At 35.1% G+C, this 17,103-nt stretch overlaps 1 protein-coding gene across 10 annotated transcripts in view; it reads right to left on the minus strand.

Moving 5' to 3' along the window:
* Positions 1-260: 260 nt before the first annotated feature.
* Positions 261-17,103, minus strand: part of FGD4 (FYVE, RhoGEF and PH domain containing 4) — a 112,140-nt gene continuing 95,297 nt past the window's right edge. For all 10 annotated transcript variants that reach the window (XM_015287247.4, XM_015287255.4, XM_025156086.3 and 7 more), the window contains 10 exons: positions 15,924-16,062; positions 15,039-15,097; positions 14,260-14,406; positions 12,886-13,058; positions 10,141-10,171; positions 9,884-9,979; positions 9,349-9,474; positions 7,330-7,470; positions 6,218-6,358; positions 261-6,031 (listed from right to left, as the gene is read on the minus strand). In XM_015287247.4, the coding sequence (XP_015142733.2) occupies positions 5,774-6,031; positions 6,218-6,358; positions 7,330-7,470; positions 9,349-9,474; positions 9,884-9,979; positions 10,141-10,171; positions 12,886-13,058; positions 14,260-14,406; positions 15,039-15,097; positions 15,924-16,062 (1,311 nt within the window). In that variant the 3' untranslated portion in view covers positions 261-5,773. The remainder of the gene's footprint in view (positions 6,032-6,217; positions 6,359-7,329; positions 7,471-9,348; positions 9,475-9,883; positions 9,980-10,140; positions 10,172-12,885; positions 13,059-14,259; positions 14,407-15,038; positions 15,098-15,923; positions 16,063-17,103) is intronic.

Consider the following 17,103-nt stretch of genomic DNA (forward strand, 5'->3'; position numbering starts at 1 on the left):
TGTGAAGGATTACTGAGACAACAGCTTTGTCTTCCCTGTCTAAGATGTCACAGCATTATACACAGTCCTTTGTATATCTCGAATATATCTTCCACTCCCTTGATTGTATTTTGGCAGATCAGGTGACGCTGTTCCCAAACACAGCTCCTCACCATCACCTGCATAACTGGAAATGCTGTTTTCATCAGCAGGGAAAATAAACAGTAGGCGGACAAAAGCAACCAACCATGAGAACAACAAAAAAGAATCAGCCAACAATACTCACTGAATGATGCTTTTATTTTACAGGATTTTTTTTTTTCTAAGTATTCAATGGAAATTAAAGTGCTTACTTTTTACAATTCTCCACCCACCTTAAAACCAAATATACATATATTACAGAAAGTATATACAATATCTGCAATTATTTTACATTCATACATTTTTGACCATAAAAATGACCACTTACATTTGCACAACGTCGAACGTCATTTAAATCTCACCTTTTAAATATTCTTCAGTTTATTGCAAAACCAGAATAAATTTACACCTCTTCCAAATATTACTATTTTTACAAACAAAAAGTGTTTTCTCAATTAAAACCAGAAATAATGTTTTCATAACAAAGGGGAATTACAGCACATAGCCTGTAATTCTGATGTCACATTACAGCTGATCCAGCTCCCACTAAAGTTAATGGATTAATCTGCCTTGAGGGCTGCAGAATAGGGAATGTGCTAATAGAAAAAAAAAACATCAGCAGTATTTCTATTGCAAACAATTCCCCGTATCCAACAAATCTGCCTTCTTTCTTAGAATTCTTAGGGCATGTTATTGAAAAAACGCTTTGACACAATTCCCCCACTTGTTCTGAATGCTTTTACCACAGTTAACGAATCTACAAAGGATGAACTACAAAGCAAAGTAGGTCAGTGTTATGCAGGGGCTGAGAATATGTTTTATTGATGGAAATTTGCTGAAATTTTAGTAGAGAGAAAATACGTTCTACATTCTCTTGTGTCAGGATGAAGGGATGAAAGCAAAATGCCATGGATGAATCTGGGCCTAATTGTAATCACAAAGTTTAACAGGAGGTAGACTGAATGCATGACTGGATTTAGTCTGTTTTGGTTTTATGTGGTTGGAAACAGTAATCATGCCATGGAAGGAGGTCTAATTCTGTTGATTTTTTTTCTCCTGAAAAGCATACTCAATGCAATCAATATAGATCATACGTTGAATGCAGCACAGTGTGTTTTTGATTGATTGTAAAATACTGCTTGAAGCAGGTCATATGAATAAAAGTCTCAAACATTATATATGCACACACACATATATATACATATACACACAGATACATATGTGTATATATGTGTATATTCAAAGGCAATAAGTTACTATTATGATGTGTTAACAGAAAAGGAATTTAGGAAGATTAAAACTCATCCAAGACGTGCTTCGCTACAGTCCTATAGGTCAGCTATGGGTGCATTCCTCATACCAATAGGGCCACAGAATGAAGAAAAAACATCACTCCGTATATCTTGGTTCAATTCCAAGTAAGAGTACGCCACAGATTAAGACTGATTCCCCTTCTACCAACGAATTTATCTTAAGGATAGTTAAATCTGCCACAAAATTCTTTCTTTTCTCCAATCACTTTCAGATTATCAGCTGTCTCTACTCACTCCTACACCAACTGTCTCCGAGTGAAACCCCTCTGAAGTTCAGCTGAGCGCTGTAATTCCAGATGAGACACAGGAAGTCAGCAGGTCTTAAAGTGGACTAATACTGATTTTCCACCCATGTCTTTATAGAATGTAAGGTAGATTCCATGTCTATTTAAGTCTAGCAGGTATATGCTTGTTTACACCCGCTAAGGATTCCAAAATATATCTACAGATAAAGCTCTTTTATAATTACTTATAGTTATTTTCTATGTGGAATGCCTAATTGTTTTCTTGAAATCCCTTTACTTCAGTATAAGGAGCCACTGCCATTTGTTCATTTTATTTAATCACAATGTGAAAAGCGGCCCAGTTTTTATACTAGTTGTATGGTGGGAAGTATTTAAAAGAAGAAACAGAAAATGAAAAACACAGTGAATCCCCAAGAACCTGTCAGATGTTTCCACATCCTTTCCAGACATTTTTAAAGTGTATATATATTTATCTTTTTTTCTCTTGATTCCAGTCAGAACTCTTTAGAATATACATCTATTCTTAACCTCATCTAAAACTTACGCAAGTGGTAGTGTATTTATTCTACATTTAATCCATGCCTTAGTTTCATCCATATTTTAAACATGTGAAGAATAATAAGCCTCTTTTATATAAAAGGGATCTAGAGGAGATTTATAAAGCACTTCAAGATGGTTTTGCATAAAAAGGTGCCACTATATTACATGCATTTAAACAGTTTAATATTCTGCTCCAAATAGAAGATAATGTTTTTTATTCTCAATATCTGTTTTATACATAAAAATTAAACACCTTTTGGAATGAACAGAACCATTCAGTGTAAAGGGATCTGAAAGTACTAGATGCTATCAGTTTTACAGCAGCTCTTCAACTAAGCACAACTGCCTGATACCAAAAACAATTTTTATAGGACCTGGAAGAACGATGCAGACATCGTAATATATTATTTTTCCATAACAAGGTGAAAAATATCATATCGTTTTGAAAATATAATATGCTCCAAACGAACATCATGATAAAAATTAAGCCACTGTTCTGTTTGAACACAGACAAATCACACAAAATTGCTTCATCTGTTTCGAACAGCACTGCAGGCTGATCACTCTTAGCCAGAAATGAGCATTTCCTGAAGACGGGAATGACAAAGTTGAACTAATGCAGCAGAGCGACTCACATACATTCACGTATTATGAATGAATGCTCAGTTATGTTTTATTTTCCTCACACACGTAGTTTTATGCTAATAAATACTTAAAACAACAACAACAACCACCAGCTGAAATGGGAACAGCCTACACCGTATCAGAACGATGCCTTTGACTGCTTTGGTCATGACACTTAAGCCACAGTGCTTACTACTTAAAATGCTTCCCTTTGCAGTTATAAGAACAAGCTTCAGATACCGTAGGGAGGGATTTGATCTGTGGAGAATAGCATAAGACTGCTAAGGTGATTAAGTCTAGAAGCAACTTCTCATACACACAGAACCACACATTTGTGTGCTGTTATCTTCTGAGTCAGGATGTAGTAATTCTGACCAAGCAATTAAGAGAACATGAATGAGTTTTTGCGAGGGTAAATAAAATATTCCACTGTATAAACTTTAGTTGTTGAAATAGAACATGAAGCTAAAATCCAAATAAGTAACTACTGCTAATAGTATAATAATAATGCTAATTTAATTCCACATTATGTCCACATGCAGAGCTTAATCTGGGATATGCTGAAACCACTGAAGCAGCTTCAGATAGTCAATACCACTTTAACAATAAAGCAGCCTAGAAATTGCTGCTTCTCATGTTCTAATTATTTTGCTGGAAATGGATCTTCCTACTGGGCTCAAAATTAAATTTGTAAGATCTTAGAATACAGAATGTACCAAATGATTGCAATTCTTTCATATTGAGTATAATTCAGTCCATCTTATCTTTTAAGATAAGGGTCTCCTTTCAGGCAAATTCACCCCTCAACAACTTGAACGTAGGAAGTGATGTTTTTATACATGAGGCTGTGTAAAAAGGTGACCCTGCAGATCCCACATGTGCACTGGAGACTCTTTCAGAAGATATCCCCTTTCCAAGACCATGGAGAATTCTCCCTGCCTGTCTGAATGTTACCCTATCTCTTTCCAGGATATACACAAGACGCATCACACTAGCTAGGGAGACTCAAATGAAGATCTGATGGAACTTACCAACACAAACCCTAAACACCTTAAGCTGCCCACAGCTAAAGGTAAATACAGCTGGAAGTAGAAGTAACTGAACATCTCGCAAAGAATTACAGAAGAGCTTGCACATCAGATAAAAGCAATACTAGGATTACAAACGTAGTAATCTGAACACGTGGAGCACCCAAGGAAGAATTCAGAACTGACATGCCCAGTAAAGCTGCAGAGTTAGCGCCCTGCAATGCCATGCCCTGATTATTACCAACACTAGTGTAAGGCTTTGAAGTCTAAAAGCCATTGTAAATTTTGGATTTGTGCAGGTGAGAGCAAAATCCAGCCCACTAATATGAAATTGTGACTTTCTTACTGAAAAATGGCAAGTACTGTGTACTCAGGTACATATAACGTTATAAGCAAAGCTTACTCTAACAACCTTTATTAAGTGCTAAGTAAAATGAGTATTTTTTTCTAGTGTTGAAAAAAAGAGTAAAGTGGGAGTCTAGTCAATACTTCATTTGGAAATTTCAGTATAAATTGATAATTGAAATCTGCCCTCATGTGACCAACAAAACTGGACTTAAGCCTGAGCTCTTCTGCTTCTTCTGTTTTAAAATACAGGCAGCAATTATATTGAGAAGTAACCCTTCTGGATGCTCTCATGATAAGCTGATTGTAGAACTTATATAATTCCCTTCCTCGAGATTTGCAGGCTCATATTTCATACTAAATGCATATAAAGCAGTCCCCATATTACAACAGCGATCCTTGGAGACTGCTGTCATAAATAAGTAGTACAGTATCTAATCTTCTGCAAAAATCACAATATTTAGGTTCAAAATGTTATTTTGATCCAATAACCGTAATAACAAGAATACCTGCTCCCAGAAGATTAACAGAATCTGTTGATTATCTCAATCTGCATACTGCATTTTAGTAATGAACTACTGCACTCTTAAAAGACAACAGTGGTAGGACACTGAAGAAAAATGACTACTCCTTTAAACACAACTGGAACTTATTTGTCCATTGCATGCCACTTACATTACTGCTATTTTTTTAATGCATAAAAATATCAAGATCATTAGGTGTCAGCTATTAAAACAAATCACTGAACAGTATTTGTTAATTTAGGACAGTTTAATTTCAAATAGAAAACATGCTTTTTAAATAAATTATTCACTAACAGGAACCCAGTCTCCGGAAATAAGAGCAAAAATCAAATATCGTACATTTTAATACTGTACATATATTATATACTTATCATCTTCCATGTATTCTTTTTTAGACTGAAAATCATTATATTGTTTCCTTGATAAACTGAAACTTTAAAAGCCAGTATACCTGTAAAACCAATTTGCATTACTTTAATTAAAAAGAAACAAAAGAATACAACATATGTACAGATCTGTGGAATTCGACCTACATACTACTTACATTAAACCAAACTATCCCTGTATATTTAACTACAGATCTATTTTGGCAATGTGGAGGTATATCTTTTATCCTGTTGCAAGTCCTAATATTTAAGCAGGAATCTTCAATATTTGCACTCATGATGAAAGTAGCAAACATGAACCATAGAGGAACTTTCAAGAAGAAAATCTGCATCACAATCAACAAGTAGTACAGTAAGGTTAATAGGTATTCTTAACAGTATTCACATTTTTAAAAAGTCTCTGAAATGGACCTGTACATCACTCTTTCTGACAGAACATAAATATAAGAAAGAAATCTCTAGAAAGACCAGAATTTTTCCCAAACATAAAGTGCTAAGACATTTATGGTAGTAAGAAGTTGTGTTTTTGTTTTTTTTGTTTGTTTGTTTTTGTTTGATTGAGCAAAGAAAGGTTAACAGGTTAACCTTCCTCAAGGGTTAAACACAAATTCAATGGAATTTTTTAAAAATACCATGTGTTCTTGAGCTTCAGCATTCAGACGTTTTAGAAGATTCGGGTTGTTCTTCTAAACTCACTTGCAGTTCATTTTGACATTCTGATGTCTCACCTTTGACAGCTAAATGGATCACTTTTAACCATTTCTGCTTTAGTTCCTCATTGTCCGCAGCAAAGCTGTGCACAGACTTCGACTGGGTCAGTTTGAAGCTGTGTGGGAGGTCAGCACTTCTTGGGGTGTCATCCACTGTATAGCCCAGAAGTGGAATTGTAGCCAGAGCTTTAACATCCTAAGAAGAAGGGGAAGTACCTGGTCAGAAACAGTCAGTTAATTTGCTTGCCTGCTGCGTTTCATTTACTACACCAGTTGGTAGAAGGGCTTGCATCTCTCCTCCATTACCAAGGCATCTGACTTCTCTTCCTCAGATGTCAATGTCAGTAATTATTATAAGCTTTTCTATTTCCTCTTTGCTTACCTGTGGAGCACCATACATGTACAGGACAACAGCTTCCTGTTTAGGTATAACACACCATGCTTTCTGCCAGGGCTTTGATTTTTCCATGTACTGAAGAAAGCTACATATGACGCTATTTCCAGAGACTTCAGCAGATTCAATCTAGGATAGCATAAAGCATGAAAAGGAAGTTAAGCTTTCATTAATAAAGGCTAAAATCCACAGAACAGAAAGGTTGAAGTACACCACTTCATAACACATCTTAGATAATATCTGCAAAAGTGCTTGAGCAATTAAGATAATGAATGACCTGCCTTAGGGAGATTATATAAGTATTACATACATAGGGTCACAAAATGTACTCTCTAATACACACGTAATTCGTTCCTTCTTTCATCAGTAATTTTGGATGACACACTTCTAGATGGCAATATATTTTTCCTCCTACCGCTAGCCTTTCTTTGTATCTTAGTATCCACAATATTTCTTTTTATTTCTAAGGTAAAGTTTTATTTCTAAGGTAACATCACGTGAGGCATCGAAATGCTACTGACTATCCAACAGGACAACCGTTCTATTTCAGCAACAAAATACTATGACAATATCTAATGCAAACGCATTCTAAGGATAACATAAGAAAGCAAGCAATAATTCTAGACAGAACATTAGGTGAATTGCTCAAAATCTGAGGGTAGGATGACAGGCTTCTCAGGTTAAATGTTGATGCTGAGAAGAATAGGAAAAACACAAAATGACTACATGCTAGTACTTCCTTAGCTCTATTTCTTTCCCACCCAGTAGTGATGCAGTCTGAGTGCTGCCACAGGGTAGTCAATCACTTCGTTGTCATGAGACCCAGCATGCAGACAGTTGTTTCTTCAGCTGCCTTAAAAAGCCACCATGCCAAGAACCAGCAGTCTCTTGACTATTTAGTGTGCTAGTGGAGTCCTGTAGCAGTATTGTGACAGATGAATGGTGAAACACATAAGCCATCGGATGAGATGAATTTGATCCATGTGTCTTTTATTTCCCTCAAACACAAAAAAACCCTGCAACAATGCTACCATTTTTCATCTATTGATGAGTCAAAACTGCTTGCAGTTATGCACATGTGATATTTTTAAATGACATACCTCCAAGATGCCTTTCTTTTTCTTTTCCTCACTATCAGTACAACCAATTATAACATGATAGCAGTCCTTACAAACTTTATTCAATTTATTGCCATCATACTCAAGATGCGCCTTATAATCAGAACATTTCCAGCAAACCACCTGAGAAACAAAAAAAGATAAGCAGACATATAAATTGTAAGTATTTATAAGATTTCATGAAAACAATTTAATTCAAAGTTAATATTATTATATCTAACAGCAATGTATTGTTCAATTATGAAGAAAAAAGATAATAGCTATTATGTCTTCAATAGTTTAATTGAAAATAATATCCAAATTTGTGCCACTGATTCTTAACTAGAAGTGTTCATTATTTACATTACAGCTCTGTACAAAATCTCATTAGTCTTTCAATTATATCTGTAAACTATAGATAGGAATAGAATTTGGATATAGGACAAGCTACGCTGCAGGAAGAGAGTCTCCCATTTTCTTTACAAATCAACCTGAAAGAGTACAGTCACCATTTTGTTTTCCACATAACCCCAGAAATGCATAACTGGGATGTACTTTTAGAGAGAAAAAAAATTAAAAGGCATCAGAAATGTCTAATTTTTAACCTGCTAATAGACACTGAACTTACAGTTTCAGAATCTGTTCATGAGTAATAATAGTAATAATAATAAGTAAATTCATAAGTAAGCAAATGTTACACTGCTGATATTTCTAATAAATATTTAAGAAAATTGAAATGCAAGAAGATCTGAAGGAAGTTTTTTCATTAGAAATTTTTCCTCCAGGAATGTTCTTTCTGTTGAAAAAGATGCCCTAAATAAAACAGTGAGTAGAGTCATTTCATTAAGGTAAAGTAGATGAGTGGACTTGAACAACCCAAAGACCTGAACAAAATTTTATGAAGAGCCAAGGACCTGTAGTAGTAATCCAGCCAACTACCTGCAGCCAGTATTCATAGAGAACACTCAGTTCTGTTTCCAGTTATTCACTTCTGGAAAGAAACTCTCACTGACCCAAAATAATTCTCAACAGAAAAGTATTTTAAAATTAAAATGGAAGGAGATGTGACAGAACTCAAATAGGAGTCGAAACTCCAAAAGGAAAATAAGATTAAAGGTGTGACCTTCAGATTTATGGAGGAGTTTTAAGATAGAACAATCTGAGAAGAAATAAAACAGATGATAACTGTGTAATCAATAATTTGGAGCTTCTGAATAAGTCTCTAGTGTTCAGTAAAGAACAAAAGCAGAGGTGTGAGTGCAGTAAGCCTTCACATGACATATGAACATTAGAAAGAAGCCATACAGAACAACCTGTATGAAAAAATGAAACCTGAGCTTGCACTACCATCTACTGGAGAAAGGAACAGCTGCTGACTGGCAAGAAAAAAATAACCAAGCACAGGTCATTTGCTCTTCTTTTATTAACTTCTGAAAACTCTTAAGTCATACCACTGTTGTTTAATTATTTTAAAGTGGCATGCATTATTGTAGCCTCACATATGGAAAATGGCAGTAATACTCTCTTCTCCCCACCTTACCCTTCTCTTATGCTTCAGGTATGTTCAAAGAATTGAACACTGACATCAGCAGGTAAAAGCTCCAAGCCTACCCAAAGAAAATATTCTAACAGCACCACTTCATGATCTGCTTGCAAATAAGAGAGGTGGTAGCAAAATGGGAACAGGAGGCAGCCAGTGCTGTCAGAGGTAATGCAGGTTTATGTTATTTAAACAGTCTTCAACCTGCTGACATCAGTGGAGGCCACTCAGAAATAACAGCACAGTCTGTACAGGCACTTAGGAAGTTTTCCACAAATGCACTTCTTCCTCTGCTGTGAATTACTTTCAAATTTGCTGTGCCAACTAACTGAGACAGAAGATTCTTTGTGGTGCTATCCAAAGATTCTCCTTTCGGTCACAAGCACAGTAACAAATTGCAGTATAACAGACAGCCACCAGAAGTCAGCTGGGTGCTCAGAGCCATTTCCAAGCCAGCTCACCTACAGCAGTTTTGTACTTACATGTCCACACGCTCGGCAGTGGTGCCGCCTTCTTGTCAGTGCATTGAAGGGCTCCTTGCATTTCATGCACATGGTTACTTCATTGTCTCGGATCCACCTTGGTGCTCTCTTCCCAAGCTCAGCGTTCTGAAGAGGGTAGGGGAAGGATGGGAGGACAAAAAAAATATATACAGTTGTACAGAAATTTTAATAGAGAAAATAATTATTTCCTTCCTCTGGAAAGGAAATGGCAAAACAGTTCTAGATGCATTTTGAAATCTATACAAGAAATAACAAAGAACACAGTCAAAAATGATTATGCACGAATGAAAGGATACTCTGTTATGCATTTCAAGGAGAAAAATAAAAAAAGACTCATTTATAAGATTTGGCATTATGAAGAAAAACAATTACCAGCAAAATGACTACTTTGTACTTCTTTTGCTCTAAGGATGATTAGTTGGAAAACAAAGCTGCTTCTGATTTTTTTTTTTTCCCAGCTATTGAAGAACAAAATGGGTACTAATAAGGTTACAAAGGAATAAAAGCAACTTACAGAAACCTCGATGGGCATGTCTTCATATTCCTTAGCAATAGCATTTCTGAAAGTTTCATTCCTCTGCTGAAAAGCTTCTATGGTATTCTGAAGCGCCTAGGGAAACAATGGAAAAACTCCTCAAGTACACTGCACTGCATTCTGGCCATTTACTGATTAGCAGAGGGAAACTACAGCCAGAAAATATGAATATTACTTTTTGGTTGCCTCACTAAAAATGCATTTAAAAAAAATGTAAAGAATGTAGAAGGGTTTACCTTTATCCATTCTTCCTTGTCTTGTTCAGAACTAAAAGAAATATTTGACACATTAGTCCAAAACTAGTTCAGAAAACATTATTTCACTATCAGTAACTTTCTGCAAAAGCCAAGAATCTGAATTAATTTTCATTAATTCAAAATAAGCCAACACTGCTCCTTAACTGTCCAACTAAAACAAACAAACAGAACAACCCACAAGTAGTAGTATTCCCACTGTTGATTACTTCTTTTGTTTTTCAAAGAGCAGGACAGAAAGGAAAGGAGGAAAATGCAAAATATTTAGGTGTGGGTGTAATTTGTTTTCTCATTTCGTGCACTACTAAGTTCACATCAACACGTTTCTCCTGTATATCTATCTACCAGATTTTCCATCCTTATCAAAAATAATTTTCTTACTGCTTTTGTTGCTTTCTTTAAATTTTTCTATAGTGGCAATAAAAATATCCAATTGAAATAAAAGGAAAACTCTTCACCGTTATGAACCCGATCGCTGACTTTTCCTTTTTACAGTTGGATGGACTACAGATGACTTAAGAGTAAGTACAGGTAAAACATACGGATGAGACAGATTAGATAGAGGAAATACATTGAACTCCAATCTTGTATGATAGATTTCTCTTTAAAATACACCAACAGGACTTTGACATTCAAATCTTTAGAATAGTTACTTGTTTCAGAATAGTAGCGCCATTAGAAACTGGCGGACAGTGATTGTAACTAATACAGTTTATCTGCAAGCTTTAAGTCATAAAGATGAGAATTAGCACCAAAATACATCTCTGTTTGAAAGGGATAGTCAACCTGGGCAACAATGTGGAAAAAGTATTGCTGTAGCCATATAATGTCTGATGTGCAAAATTTTAACTTGTAATGGATTGCCATGAAGGACACTAAAGACAACTTTAAGAACATCTCAATAAAAAAGACTCTTCACACATTGTTTTCCAATATAACTGCAATTTGTTAGGTAGTAGAATCCTTACAAGCATTTTCCATTCCCACCTACCATCTGTACATCAGGCAGAAAACCTGTCTTAAACAGACAAAATAGTTCTCCTTACCTGCTTACGCTAAAAAAAAAAAACAACAAAAGCTGAGCTATTAAACATCATATCAGATTAACAACCCCTCAAAGAAATAATTTACCAGCCATTTAAAACTACTGATAGAAAATGCCCTCAGATAGTATTCTGGAAAACAAATAAATAATAGCAAACTAGTAAAGAAAATTCCAAGGGTAAACTAAACATTATAGTGAAGTTAATAGAAACTCCTGAATTAAGGATATTAAGGCATAGAGTACACTCATGTGTACTCTAAAATAAAATACTCATATATTAACCAAGACTTGAATAATCTACTTTAATGAGATTCCAGCTAGCACTTTTTTTTTTTCATAATTTTGTACAGATTTAATGCATTCTAAAAATGTTCATAAAACAAAACATAAAGATGGGTACTTCTCAGACTAATGCAATAACCTAAATTATTGATAATTTGGGAAACATACCAAAATAATCTTACTTTCTTGTAGCTTTCTCTTCTTCCAAATAAAAAGTACTTCACAACAGATACAATAAGATGCCATTTTACACCACTGAAGTAGATACGTGGCATAACTGCTTGCCAAATACTTAGGAAAAAACCATGCACCAATTGATAATGGAAGCGACTGAGAAGAAACAAAACTTTATCCCAGAAGTCTTCTGGATTTGAGTGGAAAGTTTTTCCTGCCATTTTTTAAAACGAATAGTTATTATTGTATTGAATTTCAAATTAAATTATAGAGTAGGCAAATTGCTGTGTGCTGTTATACTTCTGTATTCACTGCTGTTACTCCTAAGTATTTTTCCATAAAGAAGAATACCCTGCAGTTTTTAATTTGATAGCAAGCTATAGTCTGTCCTCAAATATACGGTGTAGACACATAGAACTGTATCCACCACAGATATCCTTACAAAGTTGCAATTACATCCTGATTATTACGAATAAGACTTTAAAGAAGCTCCAAAACAGTTAGGTGGATGTTAAACTTGCCCTACTTTATCTGAAGTAACACAGACAGGGAAAATTTAGTCTTGGCAATGCAAAAAGAAGAAATAGGAAGGTAACCCAGCAGAAAGAGATGCGAGGACTAACAATAAGAAGTGGAAGAGTGCCATTTAGAAGAGTGCAATTGGAAGAAAAGGACAAAAGAACTAAAAGAACTTGTCTTTCAGTGTGACGCTGATCTCTGGAATCAGAGGAAAATAAACTGAAAACATATCAGAGGAGTGGATGAAAGTAGGTACCCATCTACCACTGTAGAGAACTATGTTCTGGGGACATATCCCTACCAGAGGGTTTTGTTGGGTGGATGAACCCTGTGTTGAACTGACCCATTTGTACCAAGGTGGTTCAGGTACCAGAGGCAGCAGCACCACCCAGATTAATATCAGTGTCTGAAAACTCCTGATGAAGCCAGACAGATCACCTTTGCATACCCTGATCTCAATTTTCCAGGCAGCTCACCCACAATATCTTGAATATTTCAGCAAGGAAAGGCAACGCACTATATGCTGTACATGCATTTTCCACTCCAAGAGAATCTTAGAATGACAATTTATGCTTTTTGCAGCCTATGTTATTTTCAAAATATTGCTATTAAGACAAAGCACATTATATCTTCCTCCAAATCTATCAGATAAAGTTTTGCATGTATAAACGTAATCCTCCATAAAAAAGGCAAAAGAATTCTCTTACCTGGCCTGCAACTCCAGCGTTCGCTCTTTTCCAGACACTTGAAAAGTGTGTGGGTATTCTTCATTATGAGTTTCTATAATCTTCATACCATCTATGCCAACTCTGGTTCGAACTGAGAACTTTGATCCTACCAAGCTGAATTTGGGGACGCAGTAGAGCAACATATTGTTAAACTGGGGAGAAAAATAAATACATGGCTTTACATTAACAAAAACACAGGAAACAGGCAGTTCCTACTAAGAACTGGACAATATCACAAAGCTAAACTAAATAGGTGGAAAGCAGGTTCATTTCTGCTTAGCTGATACATGCAAGGACCAAAACTGTAATGCAAGACATCTTTTTTTCTAATATTGTTATGGAATTTAGAAATAAAATTTAAGGCCAGGCCCAACAAATATCAGAATAATTGCTCTGTATATACGGCAGTCTTCATAACATTTATTATCTACTATGCTTAGAGACAAGATGAGGGGAAATGGCTGTAAACTGGAAGAGGGTAGATTTAGATTAGCTATTAGGAAGAAATTCTTTACTGTGAGGGTGGTGAGACACTGGAACAGGTTGCCCAGAGAGGCTGTGGATACCCCCTCCCTGGAAGCATTCAAGGCTAGGCTGGATGGGGCTTTAAGCAACCTGGTCTAGAGAGAGGTGTCCCTACCTATAGCAGAGGGGTTGGAACTGGATGATCTTAAAGGTCCCTTCCTACAATGCTCTGCTCCAACTGGATATTTTATGCCATTGTAATCCTTTTGTTAGTAAAATAATTCACATCCCTCAGTTCTGCAGAAACTATTCTAAATTGCACAGTAAGAACTCTGTTCTTCAAAGTATAAATTTATATTTACTTTCTAGCAAAATCACTTACTATTGTAGAATTTGCAACTAGTATTATTTACAAGCACCAAGACACACAATCTATCAGGACTGAAATCCCAAGCATCTACATGTCTGTTTTATGAGAACTACAAAGTTCCCATGCTCTAGAAAACAAGCGTCCAACCCTTTTGGTTTGCCTGGGCTGCACTGAGTGAAGAGAAATTGTCGTGGGCTGCATATAAACTATATAATACCGTTATTGTATGTTAGTAACAGAATTTATTTATATTAAAACATAAAACCAGTGGGTTGGACCTGCATTTAAAATCGACAGATATTTATTTAACAACAAGTTGTTAGATGCAGGTTCAGTTCTGAACAGCGTTCTCAAGCCTTTCTATAAGCAGTAAATGATTTGCTAAAAGGTCAGATATCATTAGCGGAAAAGTTACTCAATGACACCAACTAGAAGCGAATTTGCCTCTCTCTTTCACAGTTCTTTCAAGTCTAGAAAGACATACAGCCACCCTTGCAAACAGACAGCATCATACTCACTAGGAAAAGGTGCCGTTCTTGAGCAGATGTATTGCGAGCAGCAAGTTTAAGGATTTGTCCTTCTTTTATCAGTTCATTTGAAGGGTTCACAATGTCTTCCTCTTCTCCCAGCATCTCATATATCTCTAACAATTTCTTTAGATTCTCCTGTTCATGGAAAACACAATTATAAAGCTTATTAATTAATAGCACTGATCTTAATGCATTTTAAAGGCAATGCCAGGAGATTGTGCAAGTCTGGAGAATGTTAGCTTTGTAAAGAATATTTTTAAAATATACATATATTTATATGCATATATAGCTGGTATATATAGTTAACCATGCAGATTGATTAATCAAGTTGATACAGCTTTAAGAAATGTTATGATAGTCTTTAAAAATGCTGACATATACAGGGTCTGCATAATTTATTGTCCAAAATTTCCAAACACTGATTATGTATTTCAGAATACTCAGTGCAGTATACCTATCATGTCAGTCTGATAACGGTAGGGAAAAGGTAACTATTTTTTACAAACATTTTTCCATCAACAGAAACAGATGCAACAAGGTTAAGAGTCCAGGATGTTTGAACCTGGAACTTGCAAGTCAGGTGCACGGTCAAATTTTGTTTATCATCCCCAGGAACTGTATAAATACGGTGAGTAGAAGCAATCACTTGGACACAGGAAAGTAATTTTTTCCCATTTTAGGGAAAATATTCAATTCATGCTCCTAGCTTCACTAAATACTCAAATACAATATTTTTAAAAATGAACAGTAAAACAAGAATAATTTACCATTTTCCTTATTGCACTATTTGAGTGGCTTGCTGCAGTGGATATAATTTCCAGGGATTCTAGATAAAAGAAAAAAAAGAAAGAAAAGCAAAACAAAAAGCTGCATTTTCATGTGTATTTCTATTGCACAGAAAAACGGAAATTTCTACAAAACTATGTAGTTTTTACATAAATTACACACTATGATAAATTCATTACGTTATCAATGAAAAACATAGGTAAAGCGGACAACACAAGAAATTTGGCAACCAAACGGAAATAGCAATCAGGAAAGATCAGAAGAGAAGTATTGTATATTACCTTAAGGTGAGCTTCAATACTTAGAATCACATATTTGTGATAGGAACAGTAATGGCTCTCTCACCTCTTTTCACAAAGTACTCCAGAATGTCACACAATGTTTGTTTTTATTCTTTTCATTCAGACACTTCGTATTACTAATATTTATGATAATATTAATAATAATGAAATACAGAGAGGAAAAACATTGAAAATTGATTTTTCTTTTTCCCTGTAAGAGTTTAAAAACAAAACAGAGTCTAAATCTTCCTTTTTTTTTTCCCCCCCAAATAAAATAAACTACATGTGCATAAAAAAAAAATTGATGAGTGGAAGCAAACAAAAAAAAACACTTGAGCACAATTCCAAAACTAAAGCAAAACTAAGATACTCCATTAGAATAACTAAAGGCTTTACAGTTTCTATACTGATTTCATCTACTTTTCAAATATTTTTCCAAGGAATCCTACTATTCCACTGAATAAATGCTACCATTCTTTTTGCAGCGTTTTTCTTTTCATTTTTTTCTCTGAAAATGGTTTTAATTTACAATATCCCCTTACTAAAATCTTATTACCGCTATGTTATTGACTAGAAGATATTTACTTTCAGCATCTTTCCAGTCTAGGGAGTCCTGAGGCAATTTCCTTAGGTAGTCCTTTAGAAGCATCTCATAGCGTGGAATGCGTTGTACAGGCTCTAGCATGTGATGTTGTAATGTCAAACTTCCACACACTTTTTCCTTCTAAAAAATTGTAAACATATTTCAGTGTAGTAAGCGAAAATACTACTTTACAAGGATTTAGTAAAATAAAAATTATAATAGATAAAACAAATAATGTATTTTAGAAACATGCATGGCAGACCTTCTGTAAAAAAAAATTACAAAATCTACTTTAACAAAACAAATAGATAGAAATTCTTTATTTGTAAAAATAATATCCTAAATATTCAGTAGAATGTATGAAGAGAAGCCCTACCAAAAAAAACTCCCCAACTCCAGTGTATTTTGACATTCTTTTTGTAATAACTCTGAGAATAAGACAAAGAGCACCGAGTTCATATGAACAGGTCAGGATCATGTGTTAGAAAAAGTCTCTTAAATGAACTATAGAGGTGTATTTTATCCAGGACAGAATGCCTCCTTTGAGTTTTATTCATACTTCTTGAGGATGTTGTATCATTTTAAAATGCATATTCTTTTCCATAAACTTAGATGTAATTAAAATATTACATTAAAATACACATAATTGCCTTCCTTGGCTTAGAATCAAGATGCCCTATATTGCAATGAAATTTAAGCAGAAATATCTCACATTATTTCTAAATGTTGGGTCTGCAGGACAAAGATACATACCTGCCTTTCACAGAGAAACCTACAGGGAGCACTATAGCATATGAAATGCACTCTGAGAAGAACTATACGTTGCTGTCAAGACTGCTTTTACTTTTTATGGCTCAGCATTTTGTATTTCAGATCTACTTCCAAAGCGAAGCGTTCTGCATAACGGCACTGGTGTGAGCCAACAGAATACCTGAAGATTCAGCATGAGGATCTAAAGCTGCACTGATGCACTATTTTATTCTAAAACTATTTACTCTCAGTATCTATGACAAAAATGTATTTAGTCTTCCCATGCTTCAACCTTTATACATTGGTCCTCTGTGATGCAGTGGAAAGTTTGGATTTATGTGGATATTTATGCATATGTGAAGAGAGAAAGAGAAGAAAAACTGCAGCATGAAGTGAAGAAAAGAAACCCTTATTTCTAGAGGATTCTATAAT

This window comes from Gallus gallus, chromosome 1 (genome assembly GCF_016699485.2).
Source record: "Gallus gallus isolate bGalGal1 chromosome 1, bGalGal1.mat.broiler.GRCg7b, whole genome shotgun sequence".
In the NCBI taxonomy this organism is placed as follows: Eukaryota; Metazoa; Chordata; class Aves; order Galliformes; family Phasianidae; genus Gallus; species Gallus gallus.